The sequence below is a fragment of the Macrotis lagotis genome, chromosome 6 (assembly GCF_037893015.1).
Source record: "Macrotis lagotis isolate mMagLag1 chromosome 6, bilby.v1.9.chrom.fasta, whole genome shotgun sequence".
Lineage (NCBI taxonomy): Eukaryota > Metazoa > Chordata > Mammalia > Peramelemorphia > Peramelidae > Macrotis > Macrotis lagotis.
In genome coordinates this window covers 76,873,150-76,894,038 of record NC_133663.1, presented here as the reverse complement: position 1 = coordinate 76,894,038, position 20,889 = coordinate 76,873,150, and the positions used below count along the sequence as shown (strand labels likewise).

The window sequence follows — 20,889 nt, the reverse complement described above, 5'->3', positions numbered from 1 at the left end:
AAATTGGAGATAATAATGAGTGATAAAAGAAAATTAAGAAAACAGAACTAAAAGATTGTTAAGACAGGCACAAAAAATACTGAAGGAAAATATTACCTCAAAACCTAAATGCATTTAGAGGCACAGAAATTAAAGAAAAGAATTACTTAAAAAAACAGGCTATATAAAATGAAAAAGGAGGTAAAAATTTACTGGAGAAAAGAGCTTCTACAAAAGTGAAATTGGGGCAGTTAGGTGGCACAGTGGATAGAGTACCCTATCTGGAGTAAGAAAACCTGAGTTCAAATTTGGCCTCAGACACTTAATAATTACTTAGCTATGTGATCTTTGACATGTCACTTAACCCCATTGTCTAGCAAAAAGTAAAACAACAAAAAAAAGCAGAATTGGCCAAATTGGGAATAGAAGGAGTACACAATTTCATTGAAAGAAATATTTTTAAAAATTAAAATTTGGCATGTGGAAGGCAATGATTCCATGAGACATTAAGAAACAACAAAAAAATAAAAGGAATGAAAAAATAGAATAAAATGTGAAATACTGCATTGAAAAAACATCCAATCTGGGCAATAATTTAAAAAGATAATTAAAGAATTATTGCAGTATCTAAAAACCATGATCAACAAAAGAGTTTAGTTCTTATTTCACGAAATTAGGAAGGCAAACTGCCCCAATATCTTAGATTTAGAGAGTAAAATAGAAATTAAAAGAATCCACTGACACTACCTCTTAAAAGAGATCCCCAAATGGAAATTCCCAGGGATATTATAAAAAATTATAGAAATCCCAGGTGAAGGAGAAAATATATCCAGCTGATATACAAATACTGTGAATCCACCATAAGAATCACAAAAAATTAGTACCTTCATGCTTAATGAGTGAAGCATTTAGAATATCATATTACAGTAGGATATGGATCTGGGATTACAATCAAGAATTATCTACTCAGCAAAATTGAGTTTAATCCTTAAAGAAAAAAATGAATGTTTAATAAAGAATTTTCTTTAATTCCTGAGGGGAAATAGAAAATCAGATACTCAATTACAAGACACACGAGTAAAAAAAAGATAAACAAGAAAGGACAATCATAAGTGATTATTTAAAATTAATTTTTTTACATTTGTATTGGGAAGATGATACATGTAACTTCCAAGAATTTCATCATTATTAGGGGTACTAAAGGACTTTACATTGATAGTGGGAATGGATGTGTCAATATTTGAATGATTTTCAACAAAAAAGAAATGAAGACTTGAGAAAGATGTTAGAGGTAGAATGGGAAAGCTTTCTCACATGAATGAATTTCTCCAAGAACTTTTACAAGAGAGAGGAAAATGGTGGTTTGGTACCATGCAATGCTTGTGCACACATAAGCACACATACACACACACACACACACACACACACACACACACACACACACACACTCAATCAGTTATGTATAGAAATGTAACTTGTGGGGCAGCTAGGTAGCACAGTGGATAGATCACTGGCATGTAAGTCAGGAGGACCTGAGTTCAAATTTGACCTCATACACTTAATAATTGCCTAGCTATGTGAACTTGGGCAAGTCACTTTTAACTCCATTGCCTTAAATAAAAATAAAAAGTAAAAAAAAAATTGAGAAAAGAAATGTAACTTGTGAAATAGGAGGAAAAGGAAAATGGGAAGGATGATAAAAGGGAGGATAGATTAAGAGAGACAGTAGTTAAAAGTAAAATGATCTTTTTAAGGAGACAAGATAGATAGATAGATAGATAGATAGATAGATAGATAGATAGATAGATAGAAAGAAAGAGAGAGAGACAGAAATTGAGAGTAAGAGAGACAGAAGAAAGAAAAAAAGAACATAAATAAATGAAGGGAAATAGTAATCATATTTATGAATGTGAATAGATAAACTCACCCATAAAATGAAAGCAGAAATCCAATATTATGTTGTTTACAAGAGATACATTTTAAATGGAAAAACATATAAAGTTAAAATGAAAGACTAGAGCAGAATATATGCTTCAGCTGAACAAAAATAAAGGGCAGGAATAGTACATTGATCTCAGACAACACAAAGTCAAAAATGGACCTAATTAAAAGTGATAATCAGATAAACTAAAGTTTGCTAAAAGATGCTATAACCAATGAAGAAATACCAAAAATTTGCAAAACATTTTTCTGATGAAGTCTTCATTTCTCAAATATATATTAAGTATAGAACCAAGTCAAGTTTATTAAAAAAGTAAGAGTCACATCCACTTGGTAAATGATCAAAGGATATTAAACAGATATTTTTATGTAGATATCAAATATAAATATAATCATATGAAAAAGATGTTCTGAATCATGACTGATAAGAGATATGCAAATTAAGCCAACTCTAAAATACCATCTCACATCTATCCAAAATGACAAATTCTGGAAGAGATGAATGAAAAATAGGTACATTTATGAGCCACTCACTGGTAGAGTCATGAATTTTTCTGGATAAAAATTTGAAAAAATATTCAAAATGTTACAAAACTGTGCACACTCTGACCTAGAAATACCTTCACTAGATCTGTATCCCAAAGAGAACAAAGGAAATGGAAAAGGACCTATCTATGTAAAAATGTTCACAGCAACTCTTTTTTTGAAGTGGCAAAGAACTGGAAATTAAAAGAAAGGTCATTTTTTGTGGACTGGTTGAACAAGTTGTGGTGATGGAGTGCTATTGTGGTATAAAAAAATGATGATTTTTAAAATCAAGGCAAGATCTATATGAAAAGATGCAAAGTGAAGTTAAGGTGAACTGGAGGGTCATTGTGTACAGAAAAAAGCAATGTAACAATGATGATCAACTATGAAAGATTTGGCTATTTTTTTTTACAAGGCAAATGGGGTTAAGTGGCTTTCCCAAGGCCACACAGCTAGGTAATTATTAAGTATCTGAGACCGGATTTGAACCCAGGTACTCCTGACTCCAAGGCCGGTGCCTTATCCACTATGCCACCTAGCTGCCCCCAAGATTTGGCTATTATGATCAAAAATGATCTAAGATAATTCCAAAGGTCTAGTGATGAAAAACTACTATTTATCTCCAGGGAAAGAACTCATATTTTCTGAGTATGAATTGAAGTATAATTTTCTCTCTTTACATTTCTTGATTTCTTTTTATAAAAAAAGATATGGCTAATATGAAAATTTATTTTGCATGCTTTCACATGTATAATAAATATTATAGTGCTTGCCTTCTCAGTGTCTGCTTAAGGATATAGAAGGGAAAGAGACAATTTCGAATTCAAATTTTTTAAAAAATCTTTAAAATATAAAAGCTTGCCTATAAAAGTGAACTTAAAAAAACAAAATTGCTCAAACATGATCATAAGCATGATGTTGAAATAAAGTTTTTCTATTCACATGTACATATTTTTAAAGGATTTTCAGAAGAGTTTCACATTCTCTTCTTAACATACATTTTGCATGTATTTAGCTACATGCACCAGGAAAAACAGATTCAAGTTGTGTCTCTGTATGTAAGCATGTGCATATATTTAAGGAACATACTAATGAACTGAAATACAAGCATTATAATAGACAGGGTATTATCCAAAGCAAGATGACAAATTGAATGATGTTCTCTTATCACAAATGAAAATCTTCTATTATAAACAAATGATTTTCAGATATATCTCATTGGTAATATCATTTTCAATCTATCCAACCCATAACACTCCACTTCAGATTAGATTTAAGTGATGATTTTGTGGCAAGAAAAAGAGAGTGTTTTCAAAAACAGTCATTCCTGAGTTCTTTTTTTGTCCTGTTCAAACCTGTGAACTGTAATTTTACTAAGTCCCCATGAATTTGATCATAAAATAATTAAACCTGCTCTCACACATCTAAAGATAGCTTAAAGAAGAACTTGAAAATATCAACACATTTTTGAGTATAAGAACTAAATAGGTGACAATCAGAAAATATTGTTGCTCTGTGATATTCTCATCTAATTAAATATTCAGAAAATTTTAGGTGTTTATAAGAAATCAATTTAGTAACTTACATATATTTTCTTAGACTTATCTTAAACAGAAAAAACAAAGCAATGTGGTTTTCTACTGTAAATATCACCATGCCATCAATTGATTTAAATAATGAGACACCATTAATGAATGAAAATACAACCTGAACTCATTCGATTTTTCTAAATGGGCACCAGTACAGTTTCATTATTTATGCATATGATACCATTCAGGGCACATAATGTGCCAGGAAGTAAAGATACTTAACAGCTATTTAAAGAATAAAGCTTTGAGAAACATTTGGCAAGTTAATTTTTAAAGGACCATTGACCATGACATCCACTTTGCATTTGCAATTTTTGCACCTGCAATTATTTGCATGCAAAAAATTGCAGCCACAGTTGTCTAATTGTAGGCATAACCATCCAAATCTGCCCTCAAAAGGAGATTAACACAAAAGGGATACCATCTGTGATAGTTCAACAAACCCCTCAGACCTCTATGGCTTCAAAACCTGAGAGGCTGGTGGGCATCTTTCCCTCTTGGCTCAGGATTTAGATCTCATTCAAGCATTCCAGGCCAGTCTGATTATTTGGAAAGCAACAGTCCAATCCTTTCATCCAGCCAATCTGTCTTCCTACTCAGTTATTTCTTTAAAAAGGACTTTTCTAAATCTCTAACCCTTCCTCCAGGAGCCAAAGTGCAACAGGAGCAAATGATTTTGTCTTTTGGATCGTGAACAGGTTCAGGTTCTAATTCATTTCAATATTTTGAAACAAGAATTCACATTATGTATGTGTCTACACACTATATATATATATATATATATATATATATATATATATAATACATATATATCTTTGTATGTATAAAGCATATGTATTTATAAATATAAGCATATACACATACAAACATATAATACATATCGAATTGTCTATAAAGATAAAAACTCAGTTCAAACCTTTGCTGAAAGGAGTCATGAAAATCACTATTTTATTTTTAAGTTCTAGCCCTTTAAAATATGTCTATATGTCTATGTATGCATATTTGTATACTTATATTTGTAATATAAACTGTCACTTTTGATCAAGTGAATTCTTTTATGTTCCTATTATAATGTTAGCGCCCGTCAAGACATACAATCATTGTCCCCTGGCAGATGATGTCTTATAAAAAGTCATAATCCTCCTGCTTGTAATACAATCACAACTACGACAAATAATTATAGAACCATAGAAGGACAGTTATGATTTCAGATGGGGAATATATAAAAGCAGATGAAAAATATAAAATCAAGATTATCCTTTGACAAAGATGTTGTTTTCATACAAATGTCAGTGATAATAAATGTGGGGAGAACATAGTATATTTTGTGATGATGAAATTGAAAACAGAATATTTTGTCAAAGGTTTTGATGAGAATTGTGATTTTTTAAAGGTATATAACTCAGTAAAATTGGTATGTACTATAACTGAAATGAAATTCAGGTGCTTTTGGATAGAAAAATAAGACAAGTTATGGGGCAAACCAATGAAACCTATGAGTATTATTCGAGAATGGAAATTTATCAACAAGTTGCCCTTTCCATGAGATTTGAAATGCTTTCATAATTTTGTAATGAGCCAGTCAACAAGAATTTATTAATAACTAAACATGTGTTAGGCACAATGACAAGGAGTTTCAGTTATATACTTCAATAATAAACCATGGGATAGGAAAAAGATGAAAGAAGGGATTTGGTCTTTAGAAGAATTAATTATTTGATGGTAAGCAGAAAGGAGGGAGAAGAGGAGGAAGAGATGATTCATGAATATGAAAAAGTAAATATAGTTCTGAAAGGGGTCAGTAGAGCAGAGAGAATGAAAACTACAGGCAAACACAGAATTAGGGAAGGTCATTTTTTGGTTTCTACCTATAAGATTCTTAAGGAACAGTTTAAAATTTCAATATGCTTTTTCAGGCACTATGGAAAATTATAGGTTTCAATTGTTTTATGTTGCAAAAAAAGAATCTGACAACAAAGTAGAAAATAAAGTAATACTTACATCCTGAGCTACCATTGGTTGAAACAAGTGTAAAATTAGAAGGCCATGGATTGCGAACAATATCTTGCCAATGAATGGTTTCTGCATAACAAAGGAATTTGTTCTGGTCAACATATACTCCTCCATTTAAGATTTCTGTAAAAAATGAAAAACAAGGGATTTAATATTAATCTGGTGAATTTAGGGGAAAACATTGGGGGAATATGATAGTTTAGTTGGCACTAGTACAATGGTGATAATCCACACAACACTAATTATATTAAAGTGAAATTATGCAATGGCCATTAAATGTGAAACTTCAAAGACCCAAGAAGCTTGTAATCATTGGAAAACTAAAAATATTTATTTCATCACAGTATAGTGAAATGATTTTGACAACTTCATCAGGTAGAGTCAATGGGTATACCAAATATTTCTAATAGGAATAGGAAGGAAAATACATTAAAATTTCATTATGACAGTTCATTATGTTTGGATACAGATCTACTAAGGGTCAAATGACCTAAAACTCATATGGCAAAAGTCTTCCTTGGTTGCCTTTTATAAGCAAAATTGAGGACACTGCTTATAAAAGTTCTGAATTCACCAGTGACAATTATTTCAAAGATTAGAAAACCCTTTTTGCTCTTTTCTAAACAACAAAAATATATATCCTCTATTTTCTCTAAATGAAACATATCATAATTTATTTACTATAAGGAGAAAAATATTGATAAAAGAAGATCAGAAGTAATGCATATACCAGCTTGTGACTTGGGAAAGTCACTGAGCCTTAAGCTCCTTGTCTGAAAATTATAGTAAATAATAGTTCCATTATGTACTTCATAAGGCTGGCATAAGGAAGGGACATTGTAATGTTCTAAATAAACATGAACTGCCAGTGGCATTGACAATACAATTTGAAAGCTATATTTTACTTTAAATTTAATTTCATTTTAACCCTATTTTCTAACATGAGAACACTTTTGTGATGTTGTTTATTTCTAAAAAAAATAGAAAAAAGACTTTGAAAAAAAAAGAAAGTTCCTTGAAGATGTTACTGGAAGGTATGTATATAGAGAACACTTTTCAAGCCAGATTTGTATGATAAATAAGTAGTTATCCATCTGATATAAATGCAAGGGAATCTCATAGGAAATTCTGACTCAAAAATTAGAGTCAAGGGGCTTTGCTTGATGCCCGTTCTATTTTCTTATAATCTGTGTGACCTTATGTAAGTTTTCTTTTTCCTTTACTTCTTATCTAAATATTTATTTGATATAAATCTCTTTCAGAATGCAAATACTCTTAAGTAAGTCATTTTATTAAACATTAATAAATTAGTGTGGATGAATTTACTAAATAGCTTTTCTCCTTAAACTGAAGGATTTGGTAATAGCTTTGTGTTTGTTTTGAGGGTTGTCAGGAACTTTGAAGATGGGAGGACATGGCTTTAATTGGGATGTATCAGAGCCCCAGTACATTTGTATTCCTTAAACATATATCAACAATTGAGATTAGCATCAAGTTATTAAGACTCATTAATAGGCCAAGATGGAGTCAAGAGAAGAGCCTCTCTTAGGTTCTCTCTTCAAAATCTTTCAAAAGCCTTAAAATTTTGACTCTAACTAAATTTTCAAGAGACAGAACCCACAGAAAGATCCAGTGAGGGAATTCTCCGTCCCAAGGTAACCCGGAAAATAGGGGGGAAAATTCTGTTCCATGGGGTTAGCGGATGGCCCCACCAGAGGGAAAGAATTTCAGTGTCCTAGGAACAGCCCCAGGGCACCTGGGAGCACCAGCCCCTGGCAGCAGAAGCAGTTTGCTGACTCGCACCCCAGAAAGCACCAAGCACAACTTGGAAGATCAGCAGACCTCTGTCAGAACGCGTGTGAAGGCCAGGCCCCCAGCGCAGCTGTGGCACTCTGCGAAGCCCAGGCTTTCAGGGTGGTCACAGCACTCAATGCAGCCAAGGCAGCCCAGATCCAGGAAAGCAAAGCAGGCCTGTGGAGCTGCTCAGCAGGAGCCTCCAGGCAGCTGCGCCTTGAATGCTCCACACTCCGAAGGAAAGGGTGGAGGGAGACTTCTGAGATCTGTCCTCTGTCCCTGGAACAGGGCTCTGGGCCTCTGACCACATGCAGATCCAGGGACCCTCCCCTGCCCAGCCCCATGGCAGAGGGGTAAGCTTGTGGTCATTCACAGACCAGGAGGGCAGTCAGAACATCATACACTGAGGTCCCTGTGGGGATGTCCCAATAAAACTCAAAACCTCAGGAAGCACCCCAAAATCAGGCACAGGCTGAGGAAATGAGTAAACAAAAAAAAAGGCACTGGACCATTGACAATTACTTTATCTATGATCTCATGGAGGACCAAAATACTCAATCTGAAGATGAGAAAGTCTAAGTTTCTGCATCTAAAGACTCCAAGAAGTATAGAAGTTGGGCTCAGGCTATGACAGAGCTCAAAAAAAGATTTTGAAAATCAAGTAAAGGAGAAAGAAGAAAAATGGGACAAGAAATGACATAAATGCAGAAAAAATGTGAAAATGAAGTCAGCAGCTTAGTCAAGGAGATCCAAAAAAAAAATAAGCTTAAGAAAATCTCATGTTAAAAACCAGCTTAGGTCAAATGGACAAAATGATTCAAAAAGTTATTGAGAAGAATGATTTTAAAAAACAGAATTGGGCAGATGGAAAAGGAGATAAGAAAGCTCTCTGAGGAAAACAAATCCTTGACTTCCCAAGTCAAAGAGAAAATATTACAAGCAGCCAGAAAGACGCAATTCAAATATCATGGAGCTGCAGTCAGGATCACACAGGACTTGGCAGCAACGACATTAAGAGCTCGTAGGGCTTGGAATATGATATTCCAGAAGGCAAAATAGCTTGGAACGCAACCAAGAATCAACTACCCAGAAAAACTGAACATCCTTTTCCAGGGAAAAGATGGACTTTCGGTGAAACAGGGGAATTTCAAATGTTCCTGTTGAAACAACCAGAGCTGAACAGAAAGTTTGACCTTCAAGTACAGGACTCAGGTGAAGCATAGAGAGTGGAGGAGAAGGCTAAGTTATGAGGTGTTTAATGAACTGTATGTATTCCTGCATGGAAAAATGATACTGATAATACTCATATGAACCGTCTCATTTAGTAGAGCAGGTGTAAGGAGTTTTTATTGATGAAGCACAGGAGAGAGCTGAATTTAAAGATATAATGTAAAAATGGAGTCAATGGCTAAAAGGGAAAAGTACTGGGAGTAAGAGAAAGGAAAAGGTGAGGGGGGGGATGAGGGGACCTTTACTCTCATTAGAAATGGCTCAGAGGGGCAACAGCATACACACTCAATGGGGTATAGACATTTAGAGAAAAAAAGGAGAGAAGGGGGACAGGGAGAAGGGGGGGGAATGTGGGTGATAGAGTAGAGGGCAGATCATAAAAGAAGATAATCACATATAACATATTTTCTGCTTTATTTTTTGCAAGGTGCTGGGATTGGGTGGCCTGTCTTGGACCACCAGGTGGTTGCTGGGTCTCTGGGGTAGTATATGGGCTTGGGGCCTCTTGGCTCCAGAGCCAGTACCCTGTCCACTGTGCCACTCGGCTATCTTAAAGCACATTTTAGAAGAGGTACAGAGTGAAGGGAGAGAGAAAATATAATAGATGGTCGTGGGTAGGAATGGATGGAGGGAATTATAATCAGCAACAGCAACTGTGGAAAAATATAGAAGTAACTTCTGTGATGGACTTATGATAAAGAATGTGATCTGGGGGCGGCTAGGTGTTGTAGTAGATAAAGCACTGACCCTGGAGTCAGGAGTACCTGGGTTCAAATCCTGTCTCAGACACTTAATTACCTAGCTGTGTGGCCTTGGGCAAGCCACTTAACCCCATTTGCCTTGCAAAAATAGAAGAAAAAAAACGAATGTGATCCATCTGAGACAGAGCTGATGGTATCAGAACACAGACTGAAAAACACTTTTTTTTCTCTTTCTTTTACTTTAGTCCTCATAAGGTTTTATATTTTTGTGGGGGAGGAGGTATTATGTTTATTCTTTATAAGAATATTTTAGTAATGTTCAAAAAAAATAAGAAAAAAAGACTCATTGCTAAAGGAAAAAGTTACCAGAGGTAGCACAGCTACATTACCAAATAAACTCTATCACTTATCCAAACTACTCCATGCTCCCTTCCCTGAAGCAACATTTTGCTATCTTGAACACAAAAGTCAAACTTTGGTTATTATTTTTGTCATTGATCTAATTTTATCCTTTATGGCTAATTATGAAGTCTCCTACACACAATTCTCAGTAATATAGTCATCCTGTCACCCAGAATAGGGAGTATTCTCTGAATATATTGGGCAAAGAAAAGTATATTATCATGATACTAAGAGCCTATATTTTGCGAACTTTAAAGATCTCCAATTTTTATGTGTATTATCTCACTCCAACAACTGTATGTTTTCATTTCCATTTTACAAAAGTGGACTCTAAGAATAGGAGACAAATTCTGACAACTTGTCAAATTTTATATGACTATTAAGTATGTGAAGCAGGAGTTAAATTCAGACTTTCAGATTTGCAGGTAGTATAACACAGTAATTCTGTCTTTTCCACTATATTACCTGTGTGATGCTTTGGGTCTCAAAACTCTCATCTGCAAAATTTGACTAGATAGCCTGGGAGATCCCCTCCCTCTCATACTTTAGGATCATTTGACTTATTTTCCAAAGTATAAATTACTACAAACCTTCTGGGGACTGGATATTCTCAAATGATCCCTGGAGAGGATATAGGAGTTAGAATGATATTTTGACTTACAACTTAAAATCTCATCCCAACCCCCCCCCATCTTTAACCACAAAATCTTTACTGAATTTCAAGAGAAATAGAAAGGAGATTTTTGGAAATGGATTCTTACATTAATATTCCAGACTCAATTCTGATATAAAAAATACAAAAATCATGTAAGTCATCTTGAAATGATCTCACCCCAAAAATATCACTCCTTACTGTGATGAAAAATGCAAATTTGTACTACTACTATGAATAAAATGAAGGGTGATTTATTTTGCTTTTCAGTCTACATATGAAATTAGTTTCCCCCCAATTTATGGTAAAGAAGATGTTCTGTTATGGTAGTATCTAAATTTTATGGGAGACATACTTTATTAAATCAATAGCAGAGTAAATATATGAATAATTTGAAGATATATATATATATATATGTATATATACATTAAAAATAAAAGAAGGTACTCCAGAAAGAAATCATTGTCTCCAATTATTTATCAAAAATACATAAAATCAGATTATATTTGCATGAAATAATCTTACAAAAGCTCTTTTGCTTTAGCCCTTTGAATCAATCTAGGGATTATACTTAGTTCCTAGAAATAGGTGATTCAAAAGCTTGACTTTTACATGGAAAGGGATTAAAATTATATAATAATATCTTACTTGATAAAAATTTAAGTGAAGAGCACAATGGTGATCATTCTCTGTGATATTTTTATAATGCTCAGAATATGAAACATAGCATCTGTTAGTAATATTGATCTGAGAGAGTTAAAATCTTTTGCATATAACTATGGGCAATTTATGATTATTCTTTGTTTATTTGCTTCCTTTTTTCCCCTTTGTCTTTCTCCTACAAACTAGCTCCTCTAATCTTTACCTGGATTATAGCCAATCCACTTTAAAAAAAACCACAATGATATGAAAATGTACATTCTCTTTATTATTATAGTGGAATTGCCAAGTATTTATTATGTGTTCTTTAAATCAACTTTTATTTCTAAGTATCTACCAAAGAATATTTTTATTGCATTCATTCATTTACTTTTGACAATAGTTAATAAGAATTTTAACTTCCATTCAAGTCACATTTTTTTAAACCTATTGGAAACATAATTTTGAACTCAGGTCCTCCTGACTTCTTGGCTGGTGATTTATTGACTGCACCACCTAGCTGTCCCTGGAAACATATTTTGACAGGGAGCAGAGATGCCTATCTCTCTTCTTCAGAGAATACACAGTCTACTGTCCACAGATTTAGGGGTGAAGAAAAGACTTTTTATAGGCTTCTAAGCTGAAATTGAGTATGTATTCAAGGTGTTACAATGGAGAAATTTTGTTCCTTTTCAATTCTTCACTTTGGAAGGTCAGAGGTTTGGGTCCCCTTTTCTCCATCATATGCCACAAAGCAAGTCTGTTTCTGGAATGGAGCTATCTTTTGTATAAGGACTTCTGAAAACTTGAAAGATCATAGAACCAGATGCAATATCAACAGCTAAGATCAATGAGAAACACAAAGTTAGCCTTGTACTTTGTTTTCAGCAGATGGGAATTAGGGATTACATTTCTACTGGGGTTTCTGGTGTGCAAGCTTAGTTGCAACTCAGCAACCAATCAAAAGATATTTTCTCCTCTACTCTGTAAAACTCATAAGAAATAGTCATAAAATATCTGTGTATGTGATGAAGTAGAGAACCTGAAAATTGCATTTTTTGACAAATCAAACTTAGAGAAGCAGACTTAACAAATATCCATGTGGGGTCCCTGGTACATTCTCCCCCAAATAGGATCTCATTGGCCAGTAGTCTATTTCATGTGTCACTAGAGTTTGTTTTGCTCATGACCAGTTCATATATCTCAAAAGTTCCCTACTTCTAGGAAAAGACTGTGTGTGGAGGTAAGCTCTTATTAATTAGTTATATAGCTGGAAAGAACTATATCTTAAAAAGTGCCAGGATGGGAAAATCTAGCTCTTTTTACTTCTCATTCCCATTTAATTCAGTAAGGATGAAGGACTGAATTTACCTAAAGAGTGGATTCCATAAACTGAAAAGGTAAAGGAAGGATGAAGGTCTGTTTCCTTCCCTTCTCTCCTTTTAGATCTAGGTTTCTGTTTTCTTTAGTTTTTTTTTTAATGCTTTCTTCAAATTTTGGGAAAGTTGCAATGGCAACCTAGGAGTCAAGATTAACAGATTCCATGTATCATGGAAGCAGTCCATCCTCAGCAGGGAAACCTAAAGGAGTTTAGGTGCTGGAACTTGGAAACATGGAGAGGTGTAAGGTGTGGTGCTTAGACTTAGTGTTTAGACTTTGGAATTTTGAACTGTGATCTAAAGGAATTTAGCTAAGTACATCTAATCTCCTTTCCTTTCCCCTAGTAGGAGGTGGTACAAAAGGGGATTATGAATCATATGTTGGGAAGAGTGTTTATATACTTATGATTATAACATTTAAATAACTAAACCATTATAAAAGCTAATCCGACTAGTAAGTGGTTAAATGATTCCACCTCGACAATTGATAGAATTTGATCTATGGGAGTTGGAGACATTGACAGAATGCACAGAGATCCTCCAATAATAATTCATTATTTTGAAAATGATTTTTATAACTTTATGTGATATCAAAATATAAGTTGTTACTGTTACTAGACAGAGTCTAGGACAAATTTGAACAAGTTTTGCAATGTAACATGGGCAAATTTGCATGAAGCTAAACATAATTTTCAGAAATTATAATTCTAAAGTAGAAAAAAATAAGCTCCATATCCTCCAGACTTCAAGAAACCCAAAGAAATGAAAGCCTGGGGTCCCTGTGCAACCACATCCTATATGTAGATATAAATGTTCTTATCTTTCACTGATTTAATTTCATTTTAATTTCTGCATCATGGATGCTTTTGACAATCTGGTGTAGTTCATGGACTCCTATGCATACAGTTTTTTAAAATATCAAAGAAAAATATACAATCATAAAAATAAATTATACTATATTATGGTTATCTATATATATCATATACACATATACATACATGATTTCATATATATATACATATATAAATATATATGTGTGCTTTATATAATTTAAAGTTCATAAATGGCAGGCTAAGAGCTCCTAAAATAAGAAAAAGAAACAGCTTACTTCACACTAGATTTGCATGAAAATGAAATACCTTCTTTGTATACTGTATCACCACTTCTTCTGTCCCGAAAATATTTCCATCTGAGTGATTGATAGGTTTGCCCACCAAGTTGAGGGCTCAGAGCATTATCCAAATCTAAGAGCCCATTTACAGTGTTACATAAGTGAAGTTACATGTTTAATCAATACTGAGAGTTCTAGTGAACAAGGCTGATTGTATTGATTCATTAACATTTAGTTTATACCACAGAAACCACTGCATATAAATGTCAAAAAACCTAGTTTTTTAGACCTGTTTGTTGTTTAGAAGTTACATTGCCCTGTCTAACCTTCAAAATTTGTCTTTAAGAGCATTCCTATGAAACTGGATTATATAATAGAATGACACAGTCGGTAATACACTTTATATTTGAATATTATTTTTTAAAAGAGTTAGAAAGAAGACATTACAAGGTGTCTTTCATCACAGAATGATTTTTACTATATTTTAACTTTTAATAACTCTCCAAGGATTCCCTACCCGTTAGTTTTATAAGGCAAGAAAAGGTCAAAATTCCCTTTGTATTTTTCCTGTGCAAACAGATCTATAAACTAAGCTACATTCCAATCTGTCATAGACAGTATAAAAATTAACCCCTATATGTCGAAGAACAATATCTATATAGAACACAAATTTCACCATCCATGCTGGCCTTGCTATAAAACCTGACTAGTGTTTCTGAGATTCACATTATGTTATCACAAAAAATTCAGAAAAAAAAACATTTTTTTATTTATAATTTAATAGTCAGTTTTTCTTTCATTTTTTTCAGTCAAATCTATTGCTTATTATAGGAGTCCAGTCCAATCAAATCCAAGACAATATGGTAGTATTAAGTGTTTACTTTGTGCACCACCCAAGGCTGAAAAAGAGCTTAAGTTGGTGGTAGGAAGAAAAAAATGTCACAAGTTAAATACATAAATTATAATTTGAGGTAGGAGAGAATATTAACAATTAAAAGGATCAGTGATACTTTCAGAGTTCATGTGATTAGCTCTGAAGAAAAACATTAAAAAGGGGAGACAAGAAGAGAGTATATTATAAAAGATGAGGGAAGAAGTGGTTAGTAAAAAGGACAGTCAGTAGTCAGAATGTCACTTGGGGGGGAATAGTCTGGCTCAAATACAGAGTGTGGGTATGAAAGGTAAAACAATTGCAGTAAGCCTAGAAAGTTAGACAAGAGCCTGATCATGAAGGATTTCAAATGAAGTTTGCATATTATCCTGGGAGTCACTAGGGAGCCATAGAAAATTATTGAACTAGTATGCATTAGGAAAATGATTTGTGGGAAGAATAGGTTGGAAAGAAAACAAAGCCTGAGAATACCTTTCTATTCTTCCCCCCCAAAAAAAGTTATAGAGAAAATATCTTCTGTGATATCAATGGCTACAAAAAGAAACAAACTCCAGTATAATTTTGAACCACACACACTTTAATTCAACATTTCACAAATACCTACAATGTGTCAAATACTAAATTACTTGACTAACATTTGTTTGTTGAGGTCTATTTTTCGGTAATATTTATTATAACAGGAATAGACAATGCATTTAATTTGTTGACAAGTTCTTCACACAGCAAAAGCCAAATTAATTTCCCAGTAATTATACTTTTTATATAAACTTTATTTTCAACCAATTAGCTAACCCTTTTATGTATGTTGCTTAATTCTGAGTGCTTTTAAAAGAATAACAACAGCACAATTCCATATTGTATTTCTACCTGCAAATATTTTAATAAAATCTCTCTTTAGAAAGTTGCAAAGCGTTATTTGAAAGAAGACTCAGAGCTTCTGGGTCATAACTTTTTCATTTTCTCTAAGTTAGCTATTTGACCCTTTTTTTCCCTTTGATTTTCTTTTCCTTTGACTTTATATGGAAAAGAAATGACCATGTAAATTGAAATGACTCCTTTAGCATTCTTCATTTCTTTTTGAATACTGATTATTGCAGTGAATTTGGGCAGACATGGCTGCCCATTAAGGAAATCAGTGACATTTCAATAATAAGACAGCTCAACCTAAATGAGTAATATACACAATACTGAGATTCTTTTTTCCTTTAATTCTAAACCAAAACCTCCTGTTCTCTCATGTGAATGACTTCATAGATGAATAGTTTCTTCACTATTTCCTCAAGTTAAGGTGTAAAAATGTTGTTTAACTAATGCTATCATCATCACAAAAGCTAACATTTTAAAGTCAGCAAGTTGTAAGTGTATTACTTCACTGGTTACTTACAACATAACTGCTATTCTTAGCCCTATTTTACTGAAAATGGAACTGAGAAATGAAGATAAGTAACTTGTCTAAGTCATAGAGTTAGAGGTATTATTTGAACCCTGGTCTCAACTACTCTTAGTCCAATACTCTATTATCATAAGAAGTCACATTACCAATTTGTAAATTCCTTTAGCTCTAATGAAATTTAAGGAATAATTTACATTTTTGTCCATTTAAAATTATTTTTAATTGATTAAAAGCTGCCTCCCCCCCCAGTCCCTTCCATCCATTGAAAAAAAAAGAAAAACAAAAACATTTGGATAATTATGTAAAGACAAGAAAATCAAATTAGCACATTGGAAGTGTTTCAAAAGATGCATGCCTCAATTTGTTCTCTGGGCCTTTCTATGGAGATAAATTCCAAATATATTAGAATTTTAAATAGTTTTAAAGATATTATTTTCCAAGTGATTGCCTTAACATTCTTTTCTTCCCCCTCACCTAAAGTATTTTTTAATAATAATTCACATTTGAGATTAAATAGAGAACTGGCCTCAGATTCTGAAAAATTTAGATCCACATCTACCTCTGAAAACCCTATCTTGGTGACTTTGGGCAACTCTTTACTTCTTATTTCTCTATAGATATGGGGTCATTAAACCTTATGATCCTAATGTGCTGCATATTGAGATAAAAGAACACTTGTTACTTATTTCTTTTTTAAAACTAATGTCTCAACACATGAATATAAGACAGAAACTATCTTTATGTTTGGTTCAGGGTGGTGACACTCCATATTTAACACCTCTGTTCTAAGCAATTCTCTAAGAATGTAGATTGTACCTCTTTTGATAGTTTTGTCTTCTAGTTCTCCCTATTAAAGAAGTCATATATTCAGTGCCTACCTATACATTCCACACAGTAGCTAGGATATATAGTTTAAGGATTATTATCCCCATTTCACTGTTAAAACTGTAGGAGTGACTTGCCCATGATCGTAAAGTTGGTTAGTGTTTGAGACTGTATGTGATCTCACGAGTCCTGATTTTCGGTCCAAATTCAACTATGATCTCTACCTTTTAATCAACAACTTTATGTGTTATATTCAAGTGTCTGTCTTAGTTTTGCTTGAACTCTGTAGTTTATTTATGGAAACTATCAGTCTTCCCAGGTAACATGATTTTCTATAGATACTATGCCAAATGATCTAATTTCAAAGATGAATCGTCCCCAACTTTAATTTTTAAACTCAGGCCTTATTAAGCTTCCTTTAGCTGCCGTATCTCCTTTACTGTCATCGTAGCACATCTACAAAGCCTGCTGGCAGATAATGATGCAAAAATAATACAGTTCACACCATCCACCTGTGACTCTTAATACATCATCTCTGGAATGGCCTTGGTCCAGAGATCCTGGGTGTCTTTCTTCACCCAGACCTTTCAGCTGGGAGCACAATGAATGGATGCTACCCCACTGGGTCAGCCCTTTGGGTCCATTATTAATAAGTTGAAACTTTAAAGGCTAATGAGAACCGGTGCTTCAGGAGACAATGGCTCATTCATCATCAATCAAGCTTTGAAGTTTTTATACAGATGATTTAAGAAGAGTCGAAGTGTGCAAAATGGAAATGTCACATTTGTATTGGGAGGGGGGGTTACAGTAATGAAAATGAGTGATTTAACCTTCTGTATTTCAGCTCAATGACCACATTCAAAAGCTCATGGATGTGGATAGTGAATATCAGGAAATAACAGTGGATTGTCTTCTGATCTAAGTGAGATCATTTCAAGCAGGAATTATCAGGTCAATTAGTGGAAAACTAGCTCTAGGCTTGAAAAGAATGACACAGAGTACTTTCTTGATTTCTGTTTCATGAACTTTATTGATGTACTGTTTCTATGTAGTTCATTTATTTCATGCTTCCTGATATGCCACTAGCCTTCCTGTCCTAAGCTAACATGAACCCTGTCCCTCTAAGTGATTTCCTGGCTAGGTTTCTGAATTATAGTATACCTGGCTCTACTCTTATAACCCCAGCATTTCTTAGGCACTGCAGGAAGTTATTTAAACCTTGAAGTCTATCTAAGCTACAATAACCTTTTTCTTAATGAGCCATTTTCCCCAAAATGCTGAGTCATGATGCTTGTTGCACAAAAGGCTAATATCCCCATTTATTCTAACAGTTCAAACAAGTTCTTTGTGTTTCTTCATTGGTAAATGTTCTAGTGACTTCATGAATAGCCAGAAGATATGCTTTTTCATCTAAAAGGTTATTTGGATCCACTAATAATATCACTTAGAACATTTACTTTCTCCCTCATATATGTACATTTATAAATATGTGTGTATATATATTATATATTAGAGATAAAGTATATGTAAGGAAAATGTATAAAATACATAGCCATTATTATTTAATGTCATATTAATAACAATGTATCTAAATAATATATCAAAATGCAAAGTATATATAAACATTCACATATATTTATCCATATATATATATCCTCACACATATTCATATGCATAATATATTGGTGATATGATATATGCACACGTGCATACAGGTATATTTATGTATGTGTTATGTAGGCATGTATCTAAGTATCAACATTTGTGCTCACATGTGGCAGAAGAAATTTCTCATTAGGAACTCTTTATATTTATGAAATCAAAGATCCAATAACAAAAATAAATTTCAAACATATTTTGGTTCATTCTTTAGTTTAACTTCCAGAACACAAAATAAAGCCTCTAGTCTAAATGTTTATCGTTTACTTTGAGAGTCATACTGCTGATACAATTAGACTATACTTAAGATTACCTTTAAGTTCAATTATTATTTTCCCTTCCAGTTCCTCCTTCACTATCCAAGACATCCTTAAAAATACATTCTTTGAATCCTTGTTTAACATATTGGCAAGAAGGATTATAGATTTAGAAACAAATAGGACCTTAGTTGTCTTCCGGCAAAATCCCCTCAATTTACAGATGTGGAAAATATTATATGGTTTGAACCATTTCAAATCTAGAAGATTCCTTTTCTCCTCAGGTTAAATATATGTTTTCCAGTTCAGCCTTTCAGATTCTGCCCAATGTTGTTATAGTTTATAATACCAGACATGCTTCTTCTCTACCATCTATACAAACTGGCAAACCTACGAACCCTCATATACAGCATTTGATCCTCCCTCTCCAGACCAAGAAACTATAAAAAGATGATGAGAAGAGAGGAATACATTTCACCTCTGTATAGATAAGTGTCATTTGAGGTGGACTTTCAGAAGAAAGCAGAATGATGGGGAATATGAAGCCTTTCCATGCCCAGTTACTGAGGTTGATAAGAACAAGACTATGTATGGAAGTATGATAAAAAGGAGGATTATGGAGTGTTCTACTTTGACTGAGATATTGTGTGTATTTGAATAATGTTATAGTCTCATTTATATAGTATTTTATAGCTTTCTAAGTATATTTATATAATCCACATTTATCACATCAGGATCATATAGAATCTTAGAACTAGAAATGAAAGAGACCTCAGAAGTCATTTAGTTCAAACTCTAATTTTACAAAAGATTCAATTAAGTTCAGAGGTTAATTAATTTTTCCCCCATGAACATATACTTGATAAATTACAGAGCTGGGATTTGAACCAATGTCCTCTACATTTCAGTTGCCTTACCTGATCTCAGCTGTGTTTCTAATCTGAGGCTACTTTTGCTGACTTAAATTCCTAGCTTCTTTGAGTACTATTTATGGGCCCATGGGCTAATTCCACAACCCCTCTGACAGTCAGGATACTATTCTACAAAATGGAGATCATATTACTTGATTCATTAATTGTTAAAAAGAAACACATGCAAGAAATGCAAATTAAAACAACCCTGAGGCATCACCTCATACCTATCAGATCCGCTAAGATGAGAAAAAGGGAAAATGAATGATGTTAGAGAGGCTGTGGGAGGATTGGGACATTAATTCATTGTTGGTGCAGTTGTGAATGGATCCAACCATTCTGGAGAACAATATGGAACTATGCCAAACTGCACAATTTCATTCCCTTTGACCCAGAAATTCCAATTCTAGGCATATATCCAGAAGAAATTATAAAAGAATGGGAAAAGTTCCACATGTTTCACAAAATTCATAACAGCTCTTTTTGCAGTGGCAAAGAATTGGAAATTGAGGGGCTGTACATATATTGGGGAATGGTTAAACAAGTTATGGTGCAGGAAGACAATGGAATATTATTGTTCTATAAGAAACCATAAATGGTCGGACTCTAGAGAAGTTTGGAATGACTTGCAGGATCTGATGCTGACTAAATGGAGCAGAATCAAGAGAACAATGTACACTTTAAAACAACATTGTGAGATGCTCAACCTCTCCTCTCAGCAGTTCAGAGAGCTAGGGCAACTGTATTAGATCAACTATGGACAATGCTATCCCCATTCAGAGTGAAAACCAAACCAAACCAAACAAAAAATTTAAAAATTATCCTTTAAAATCTGATGAACACTATAAAAAATCTTTTTTATTTCTTTCCCTTAATCCTAATTCTTCATACTGAAAATGACTATTCTGTAAACACATTCATCAAAAATATATATGTACAATGTTAACCTGTCTGTTAGCCTCTTATGGTAGGTAGAAAGTCTCATTCAATGTAT

The 20,889-nt window shown here is 33.5% G+C and overlaps 1 protein-coding gene across 4 annotated transcripts in view; it reads right to left on the bottom strand.

The window, feature by feature from the left end:
* ERBB4 (erb-b2 receptor tyrosine kinase 4) overlaps window positions 1–20,889 on the bottom strand; it is a 1,472,307-nt gene that overhangs the window by 523,770 nt on the left and 927,648 nt on the right. For all 4 annotated transcript variants that reach the window (XM_074191455.1, XM_074191456.1, XM_074191457.1 and 1 more), the window contains one exon: window positions 6,039–6,173. In XM_074191455.1, coding sequence (XP_074047556.1) covers window positions 6,039–6,173 — 135 coding nt within the window. The remainder of the gene's footprint in view (window positions 1–6,038; window positions 6,174–20,889) is intronic.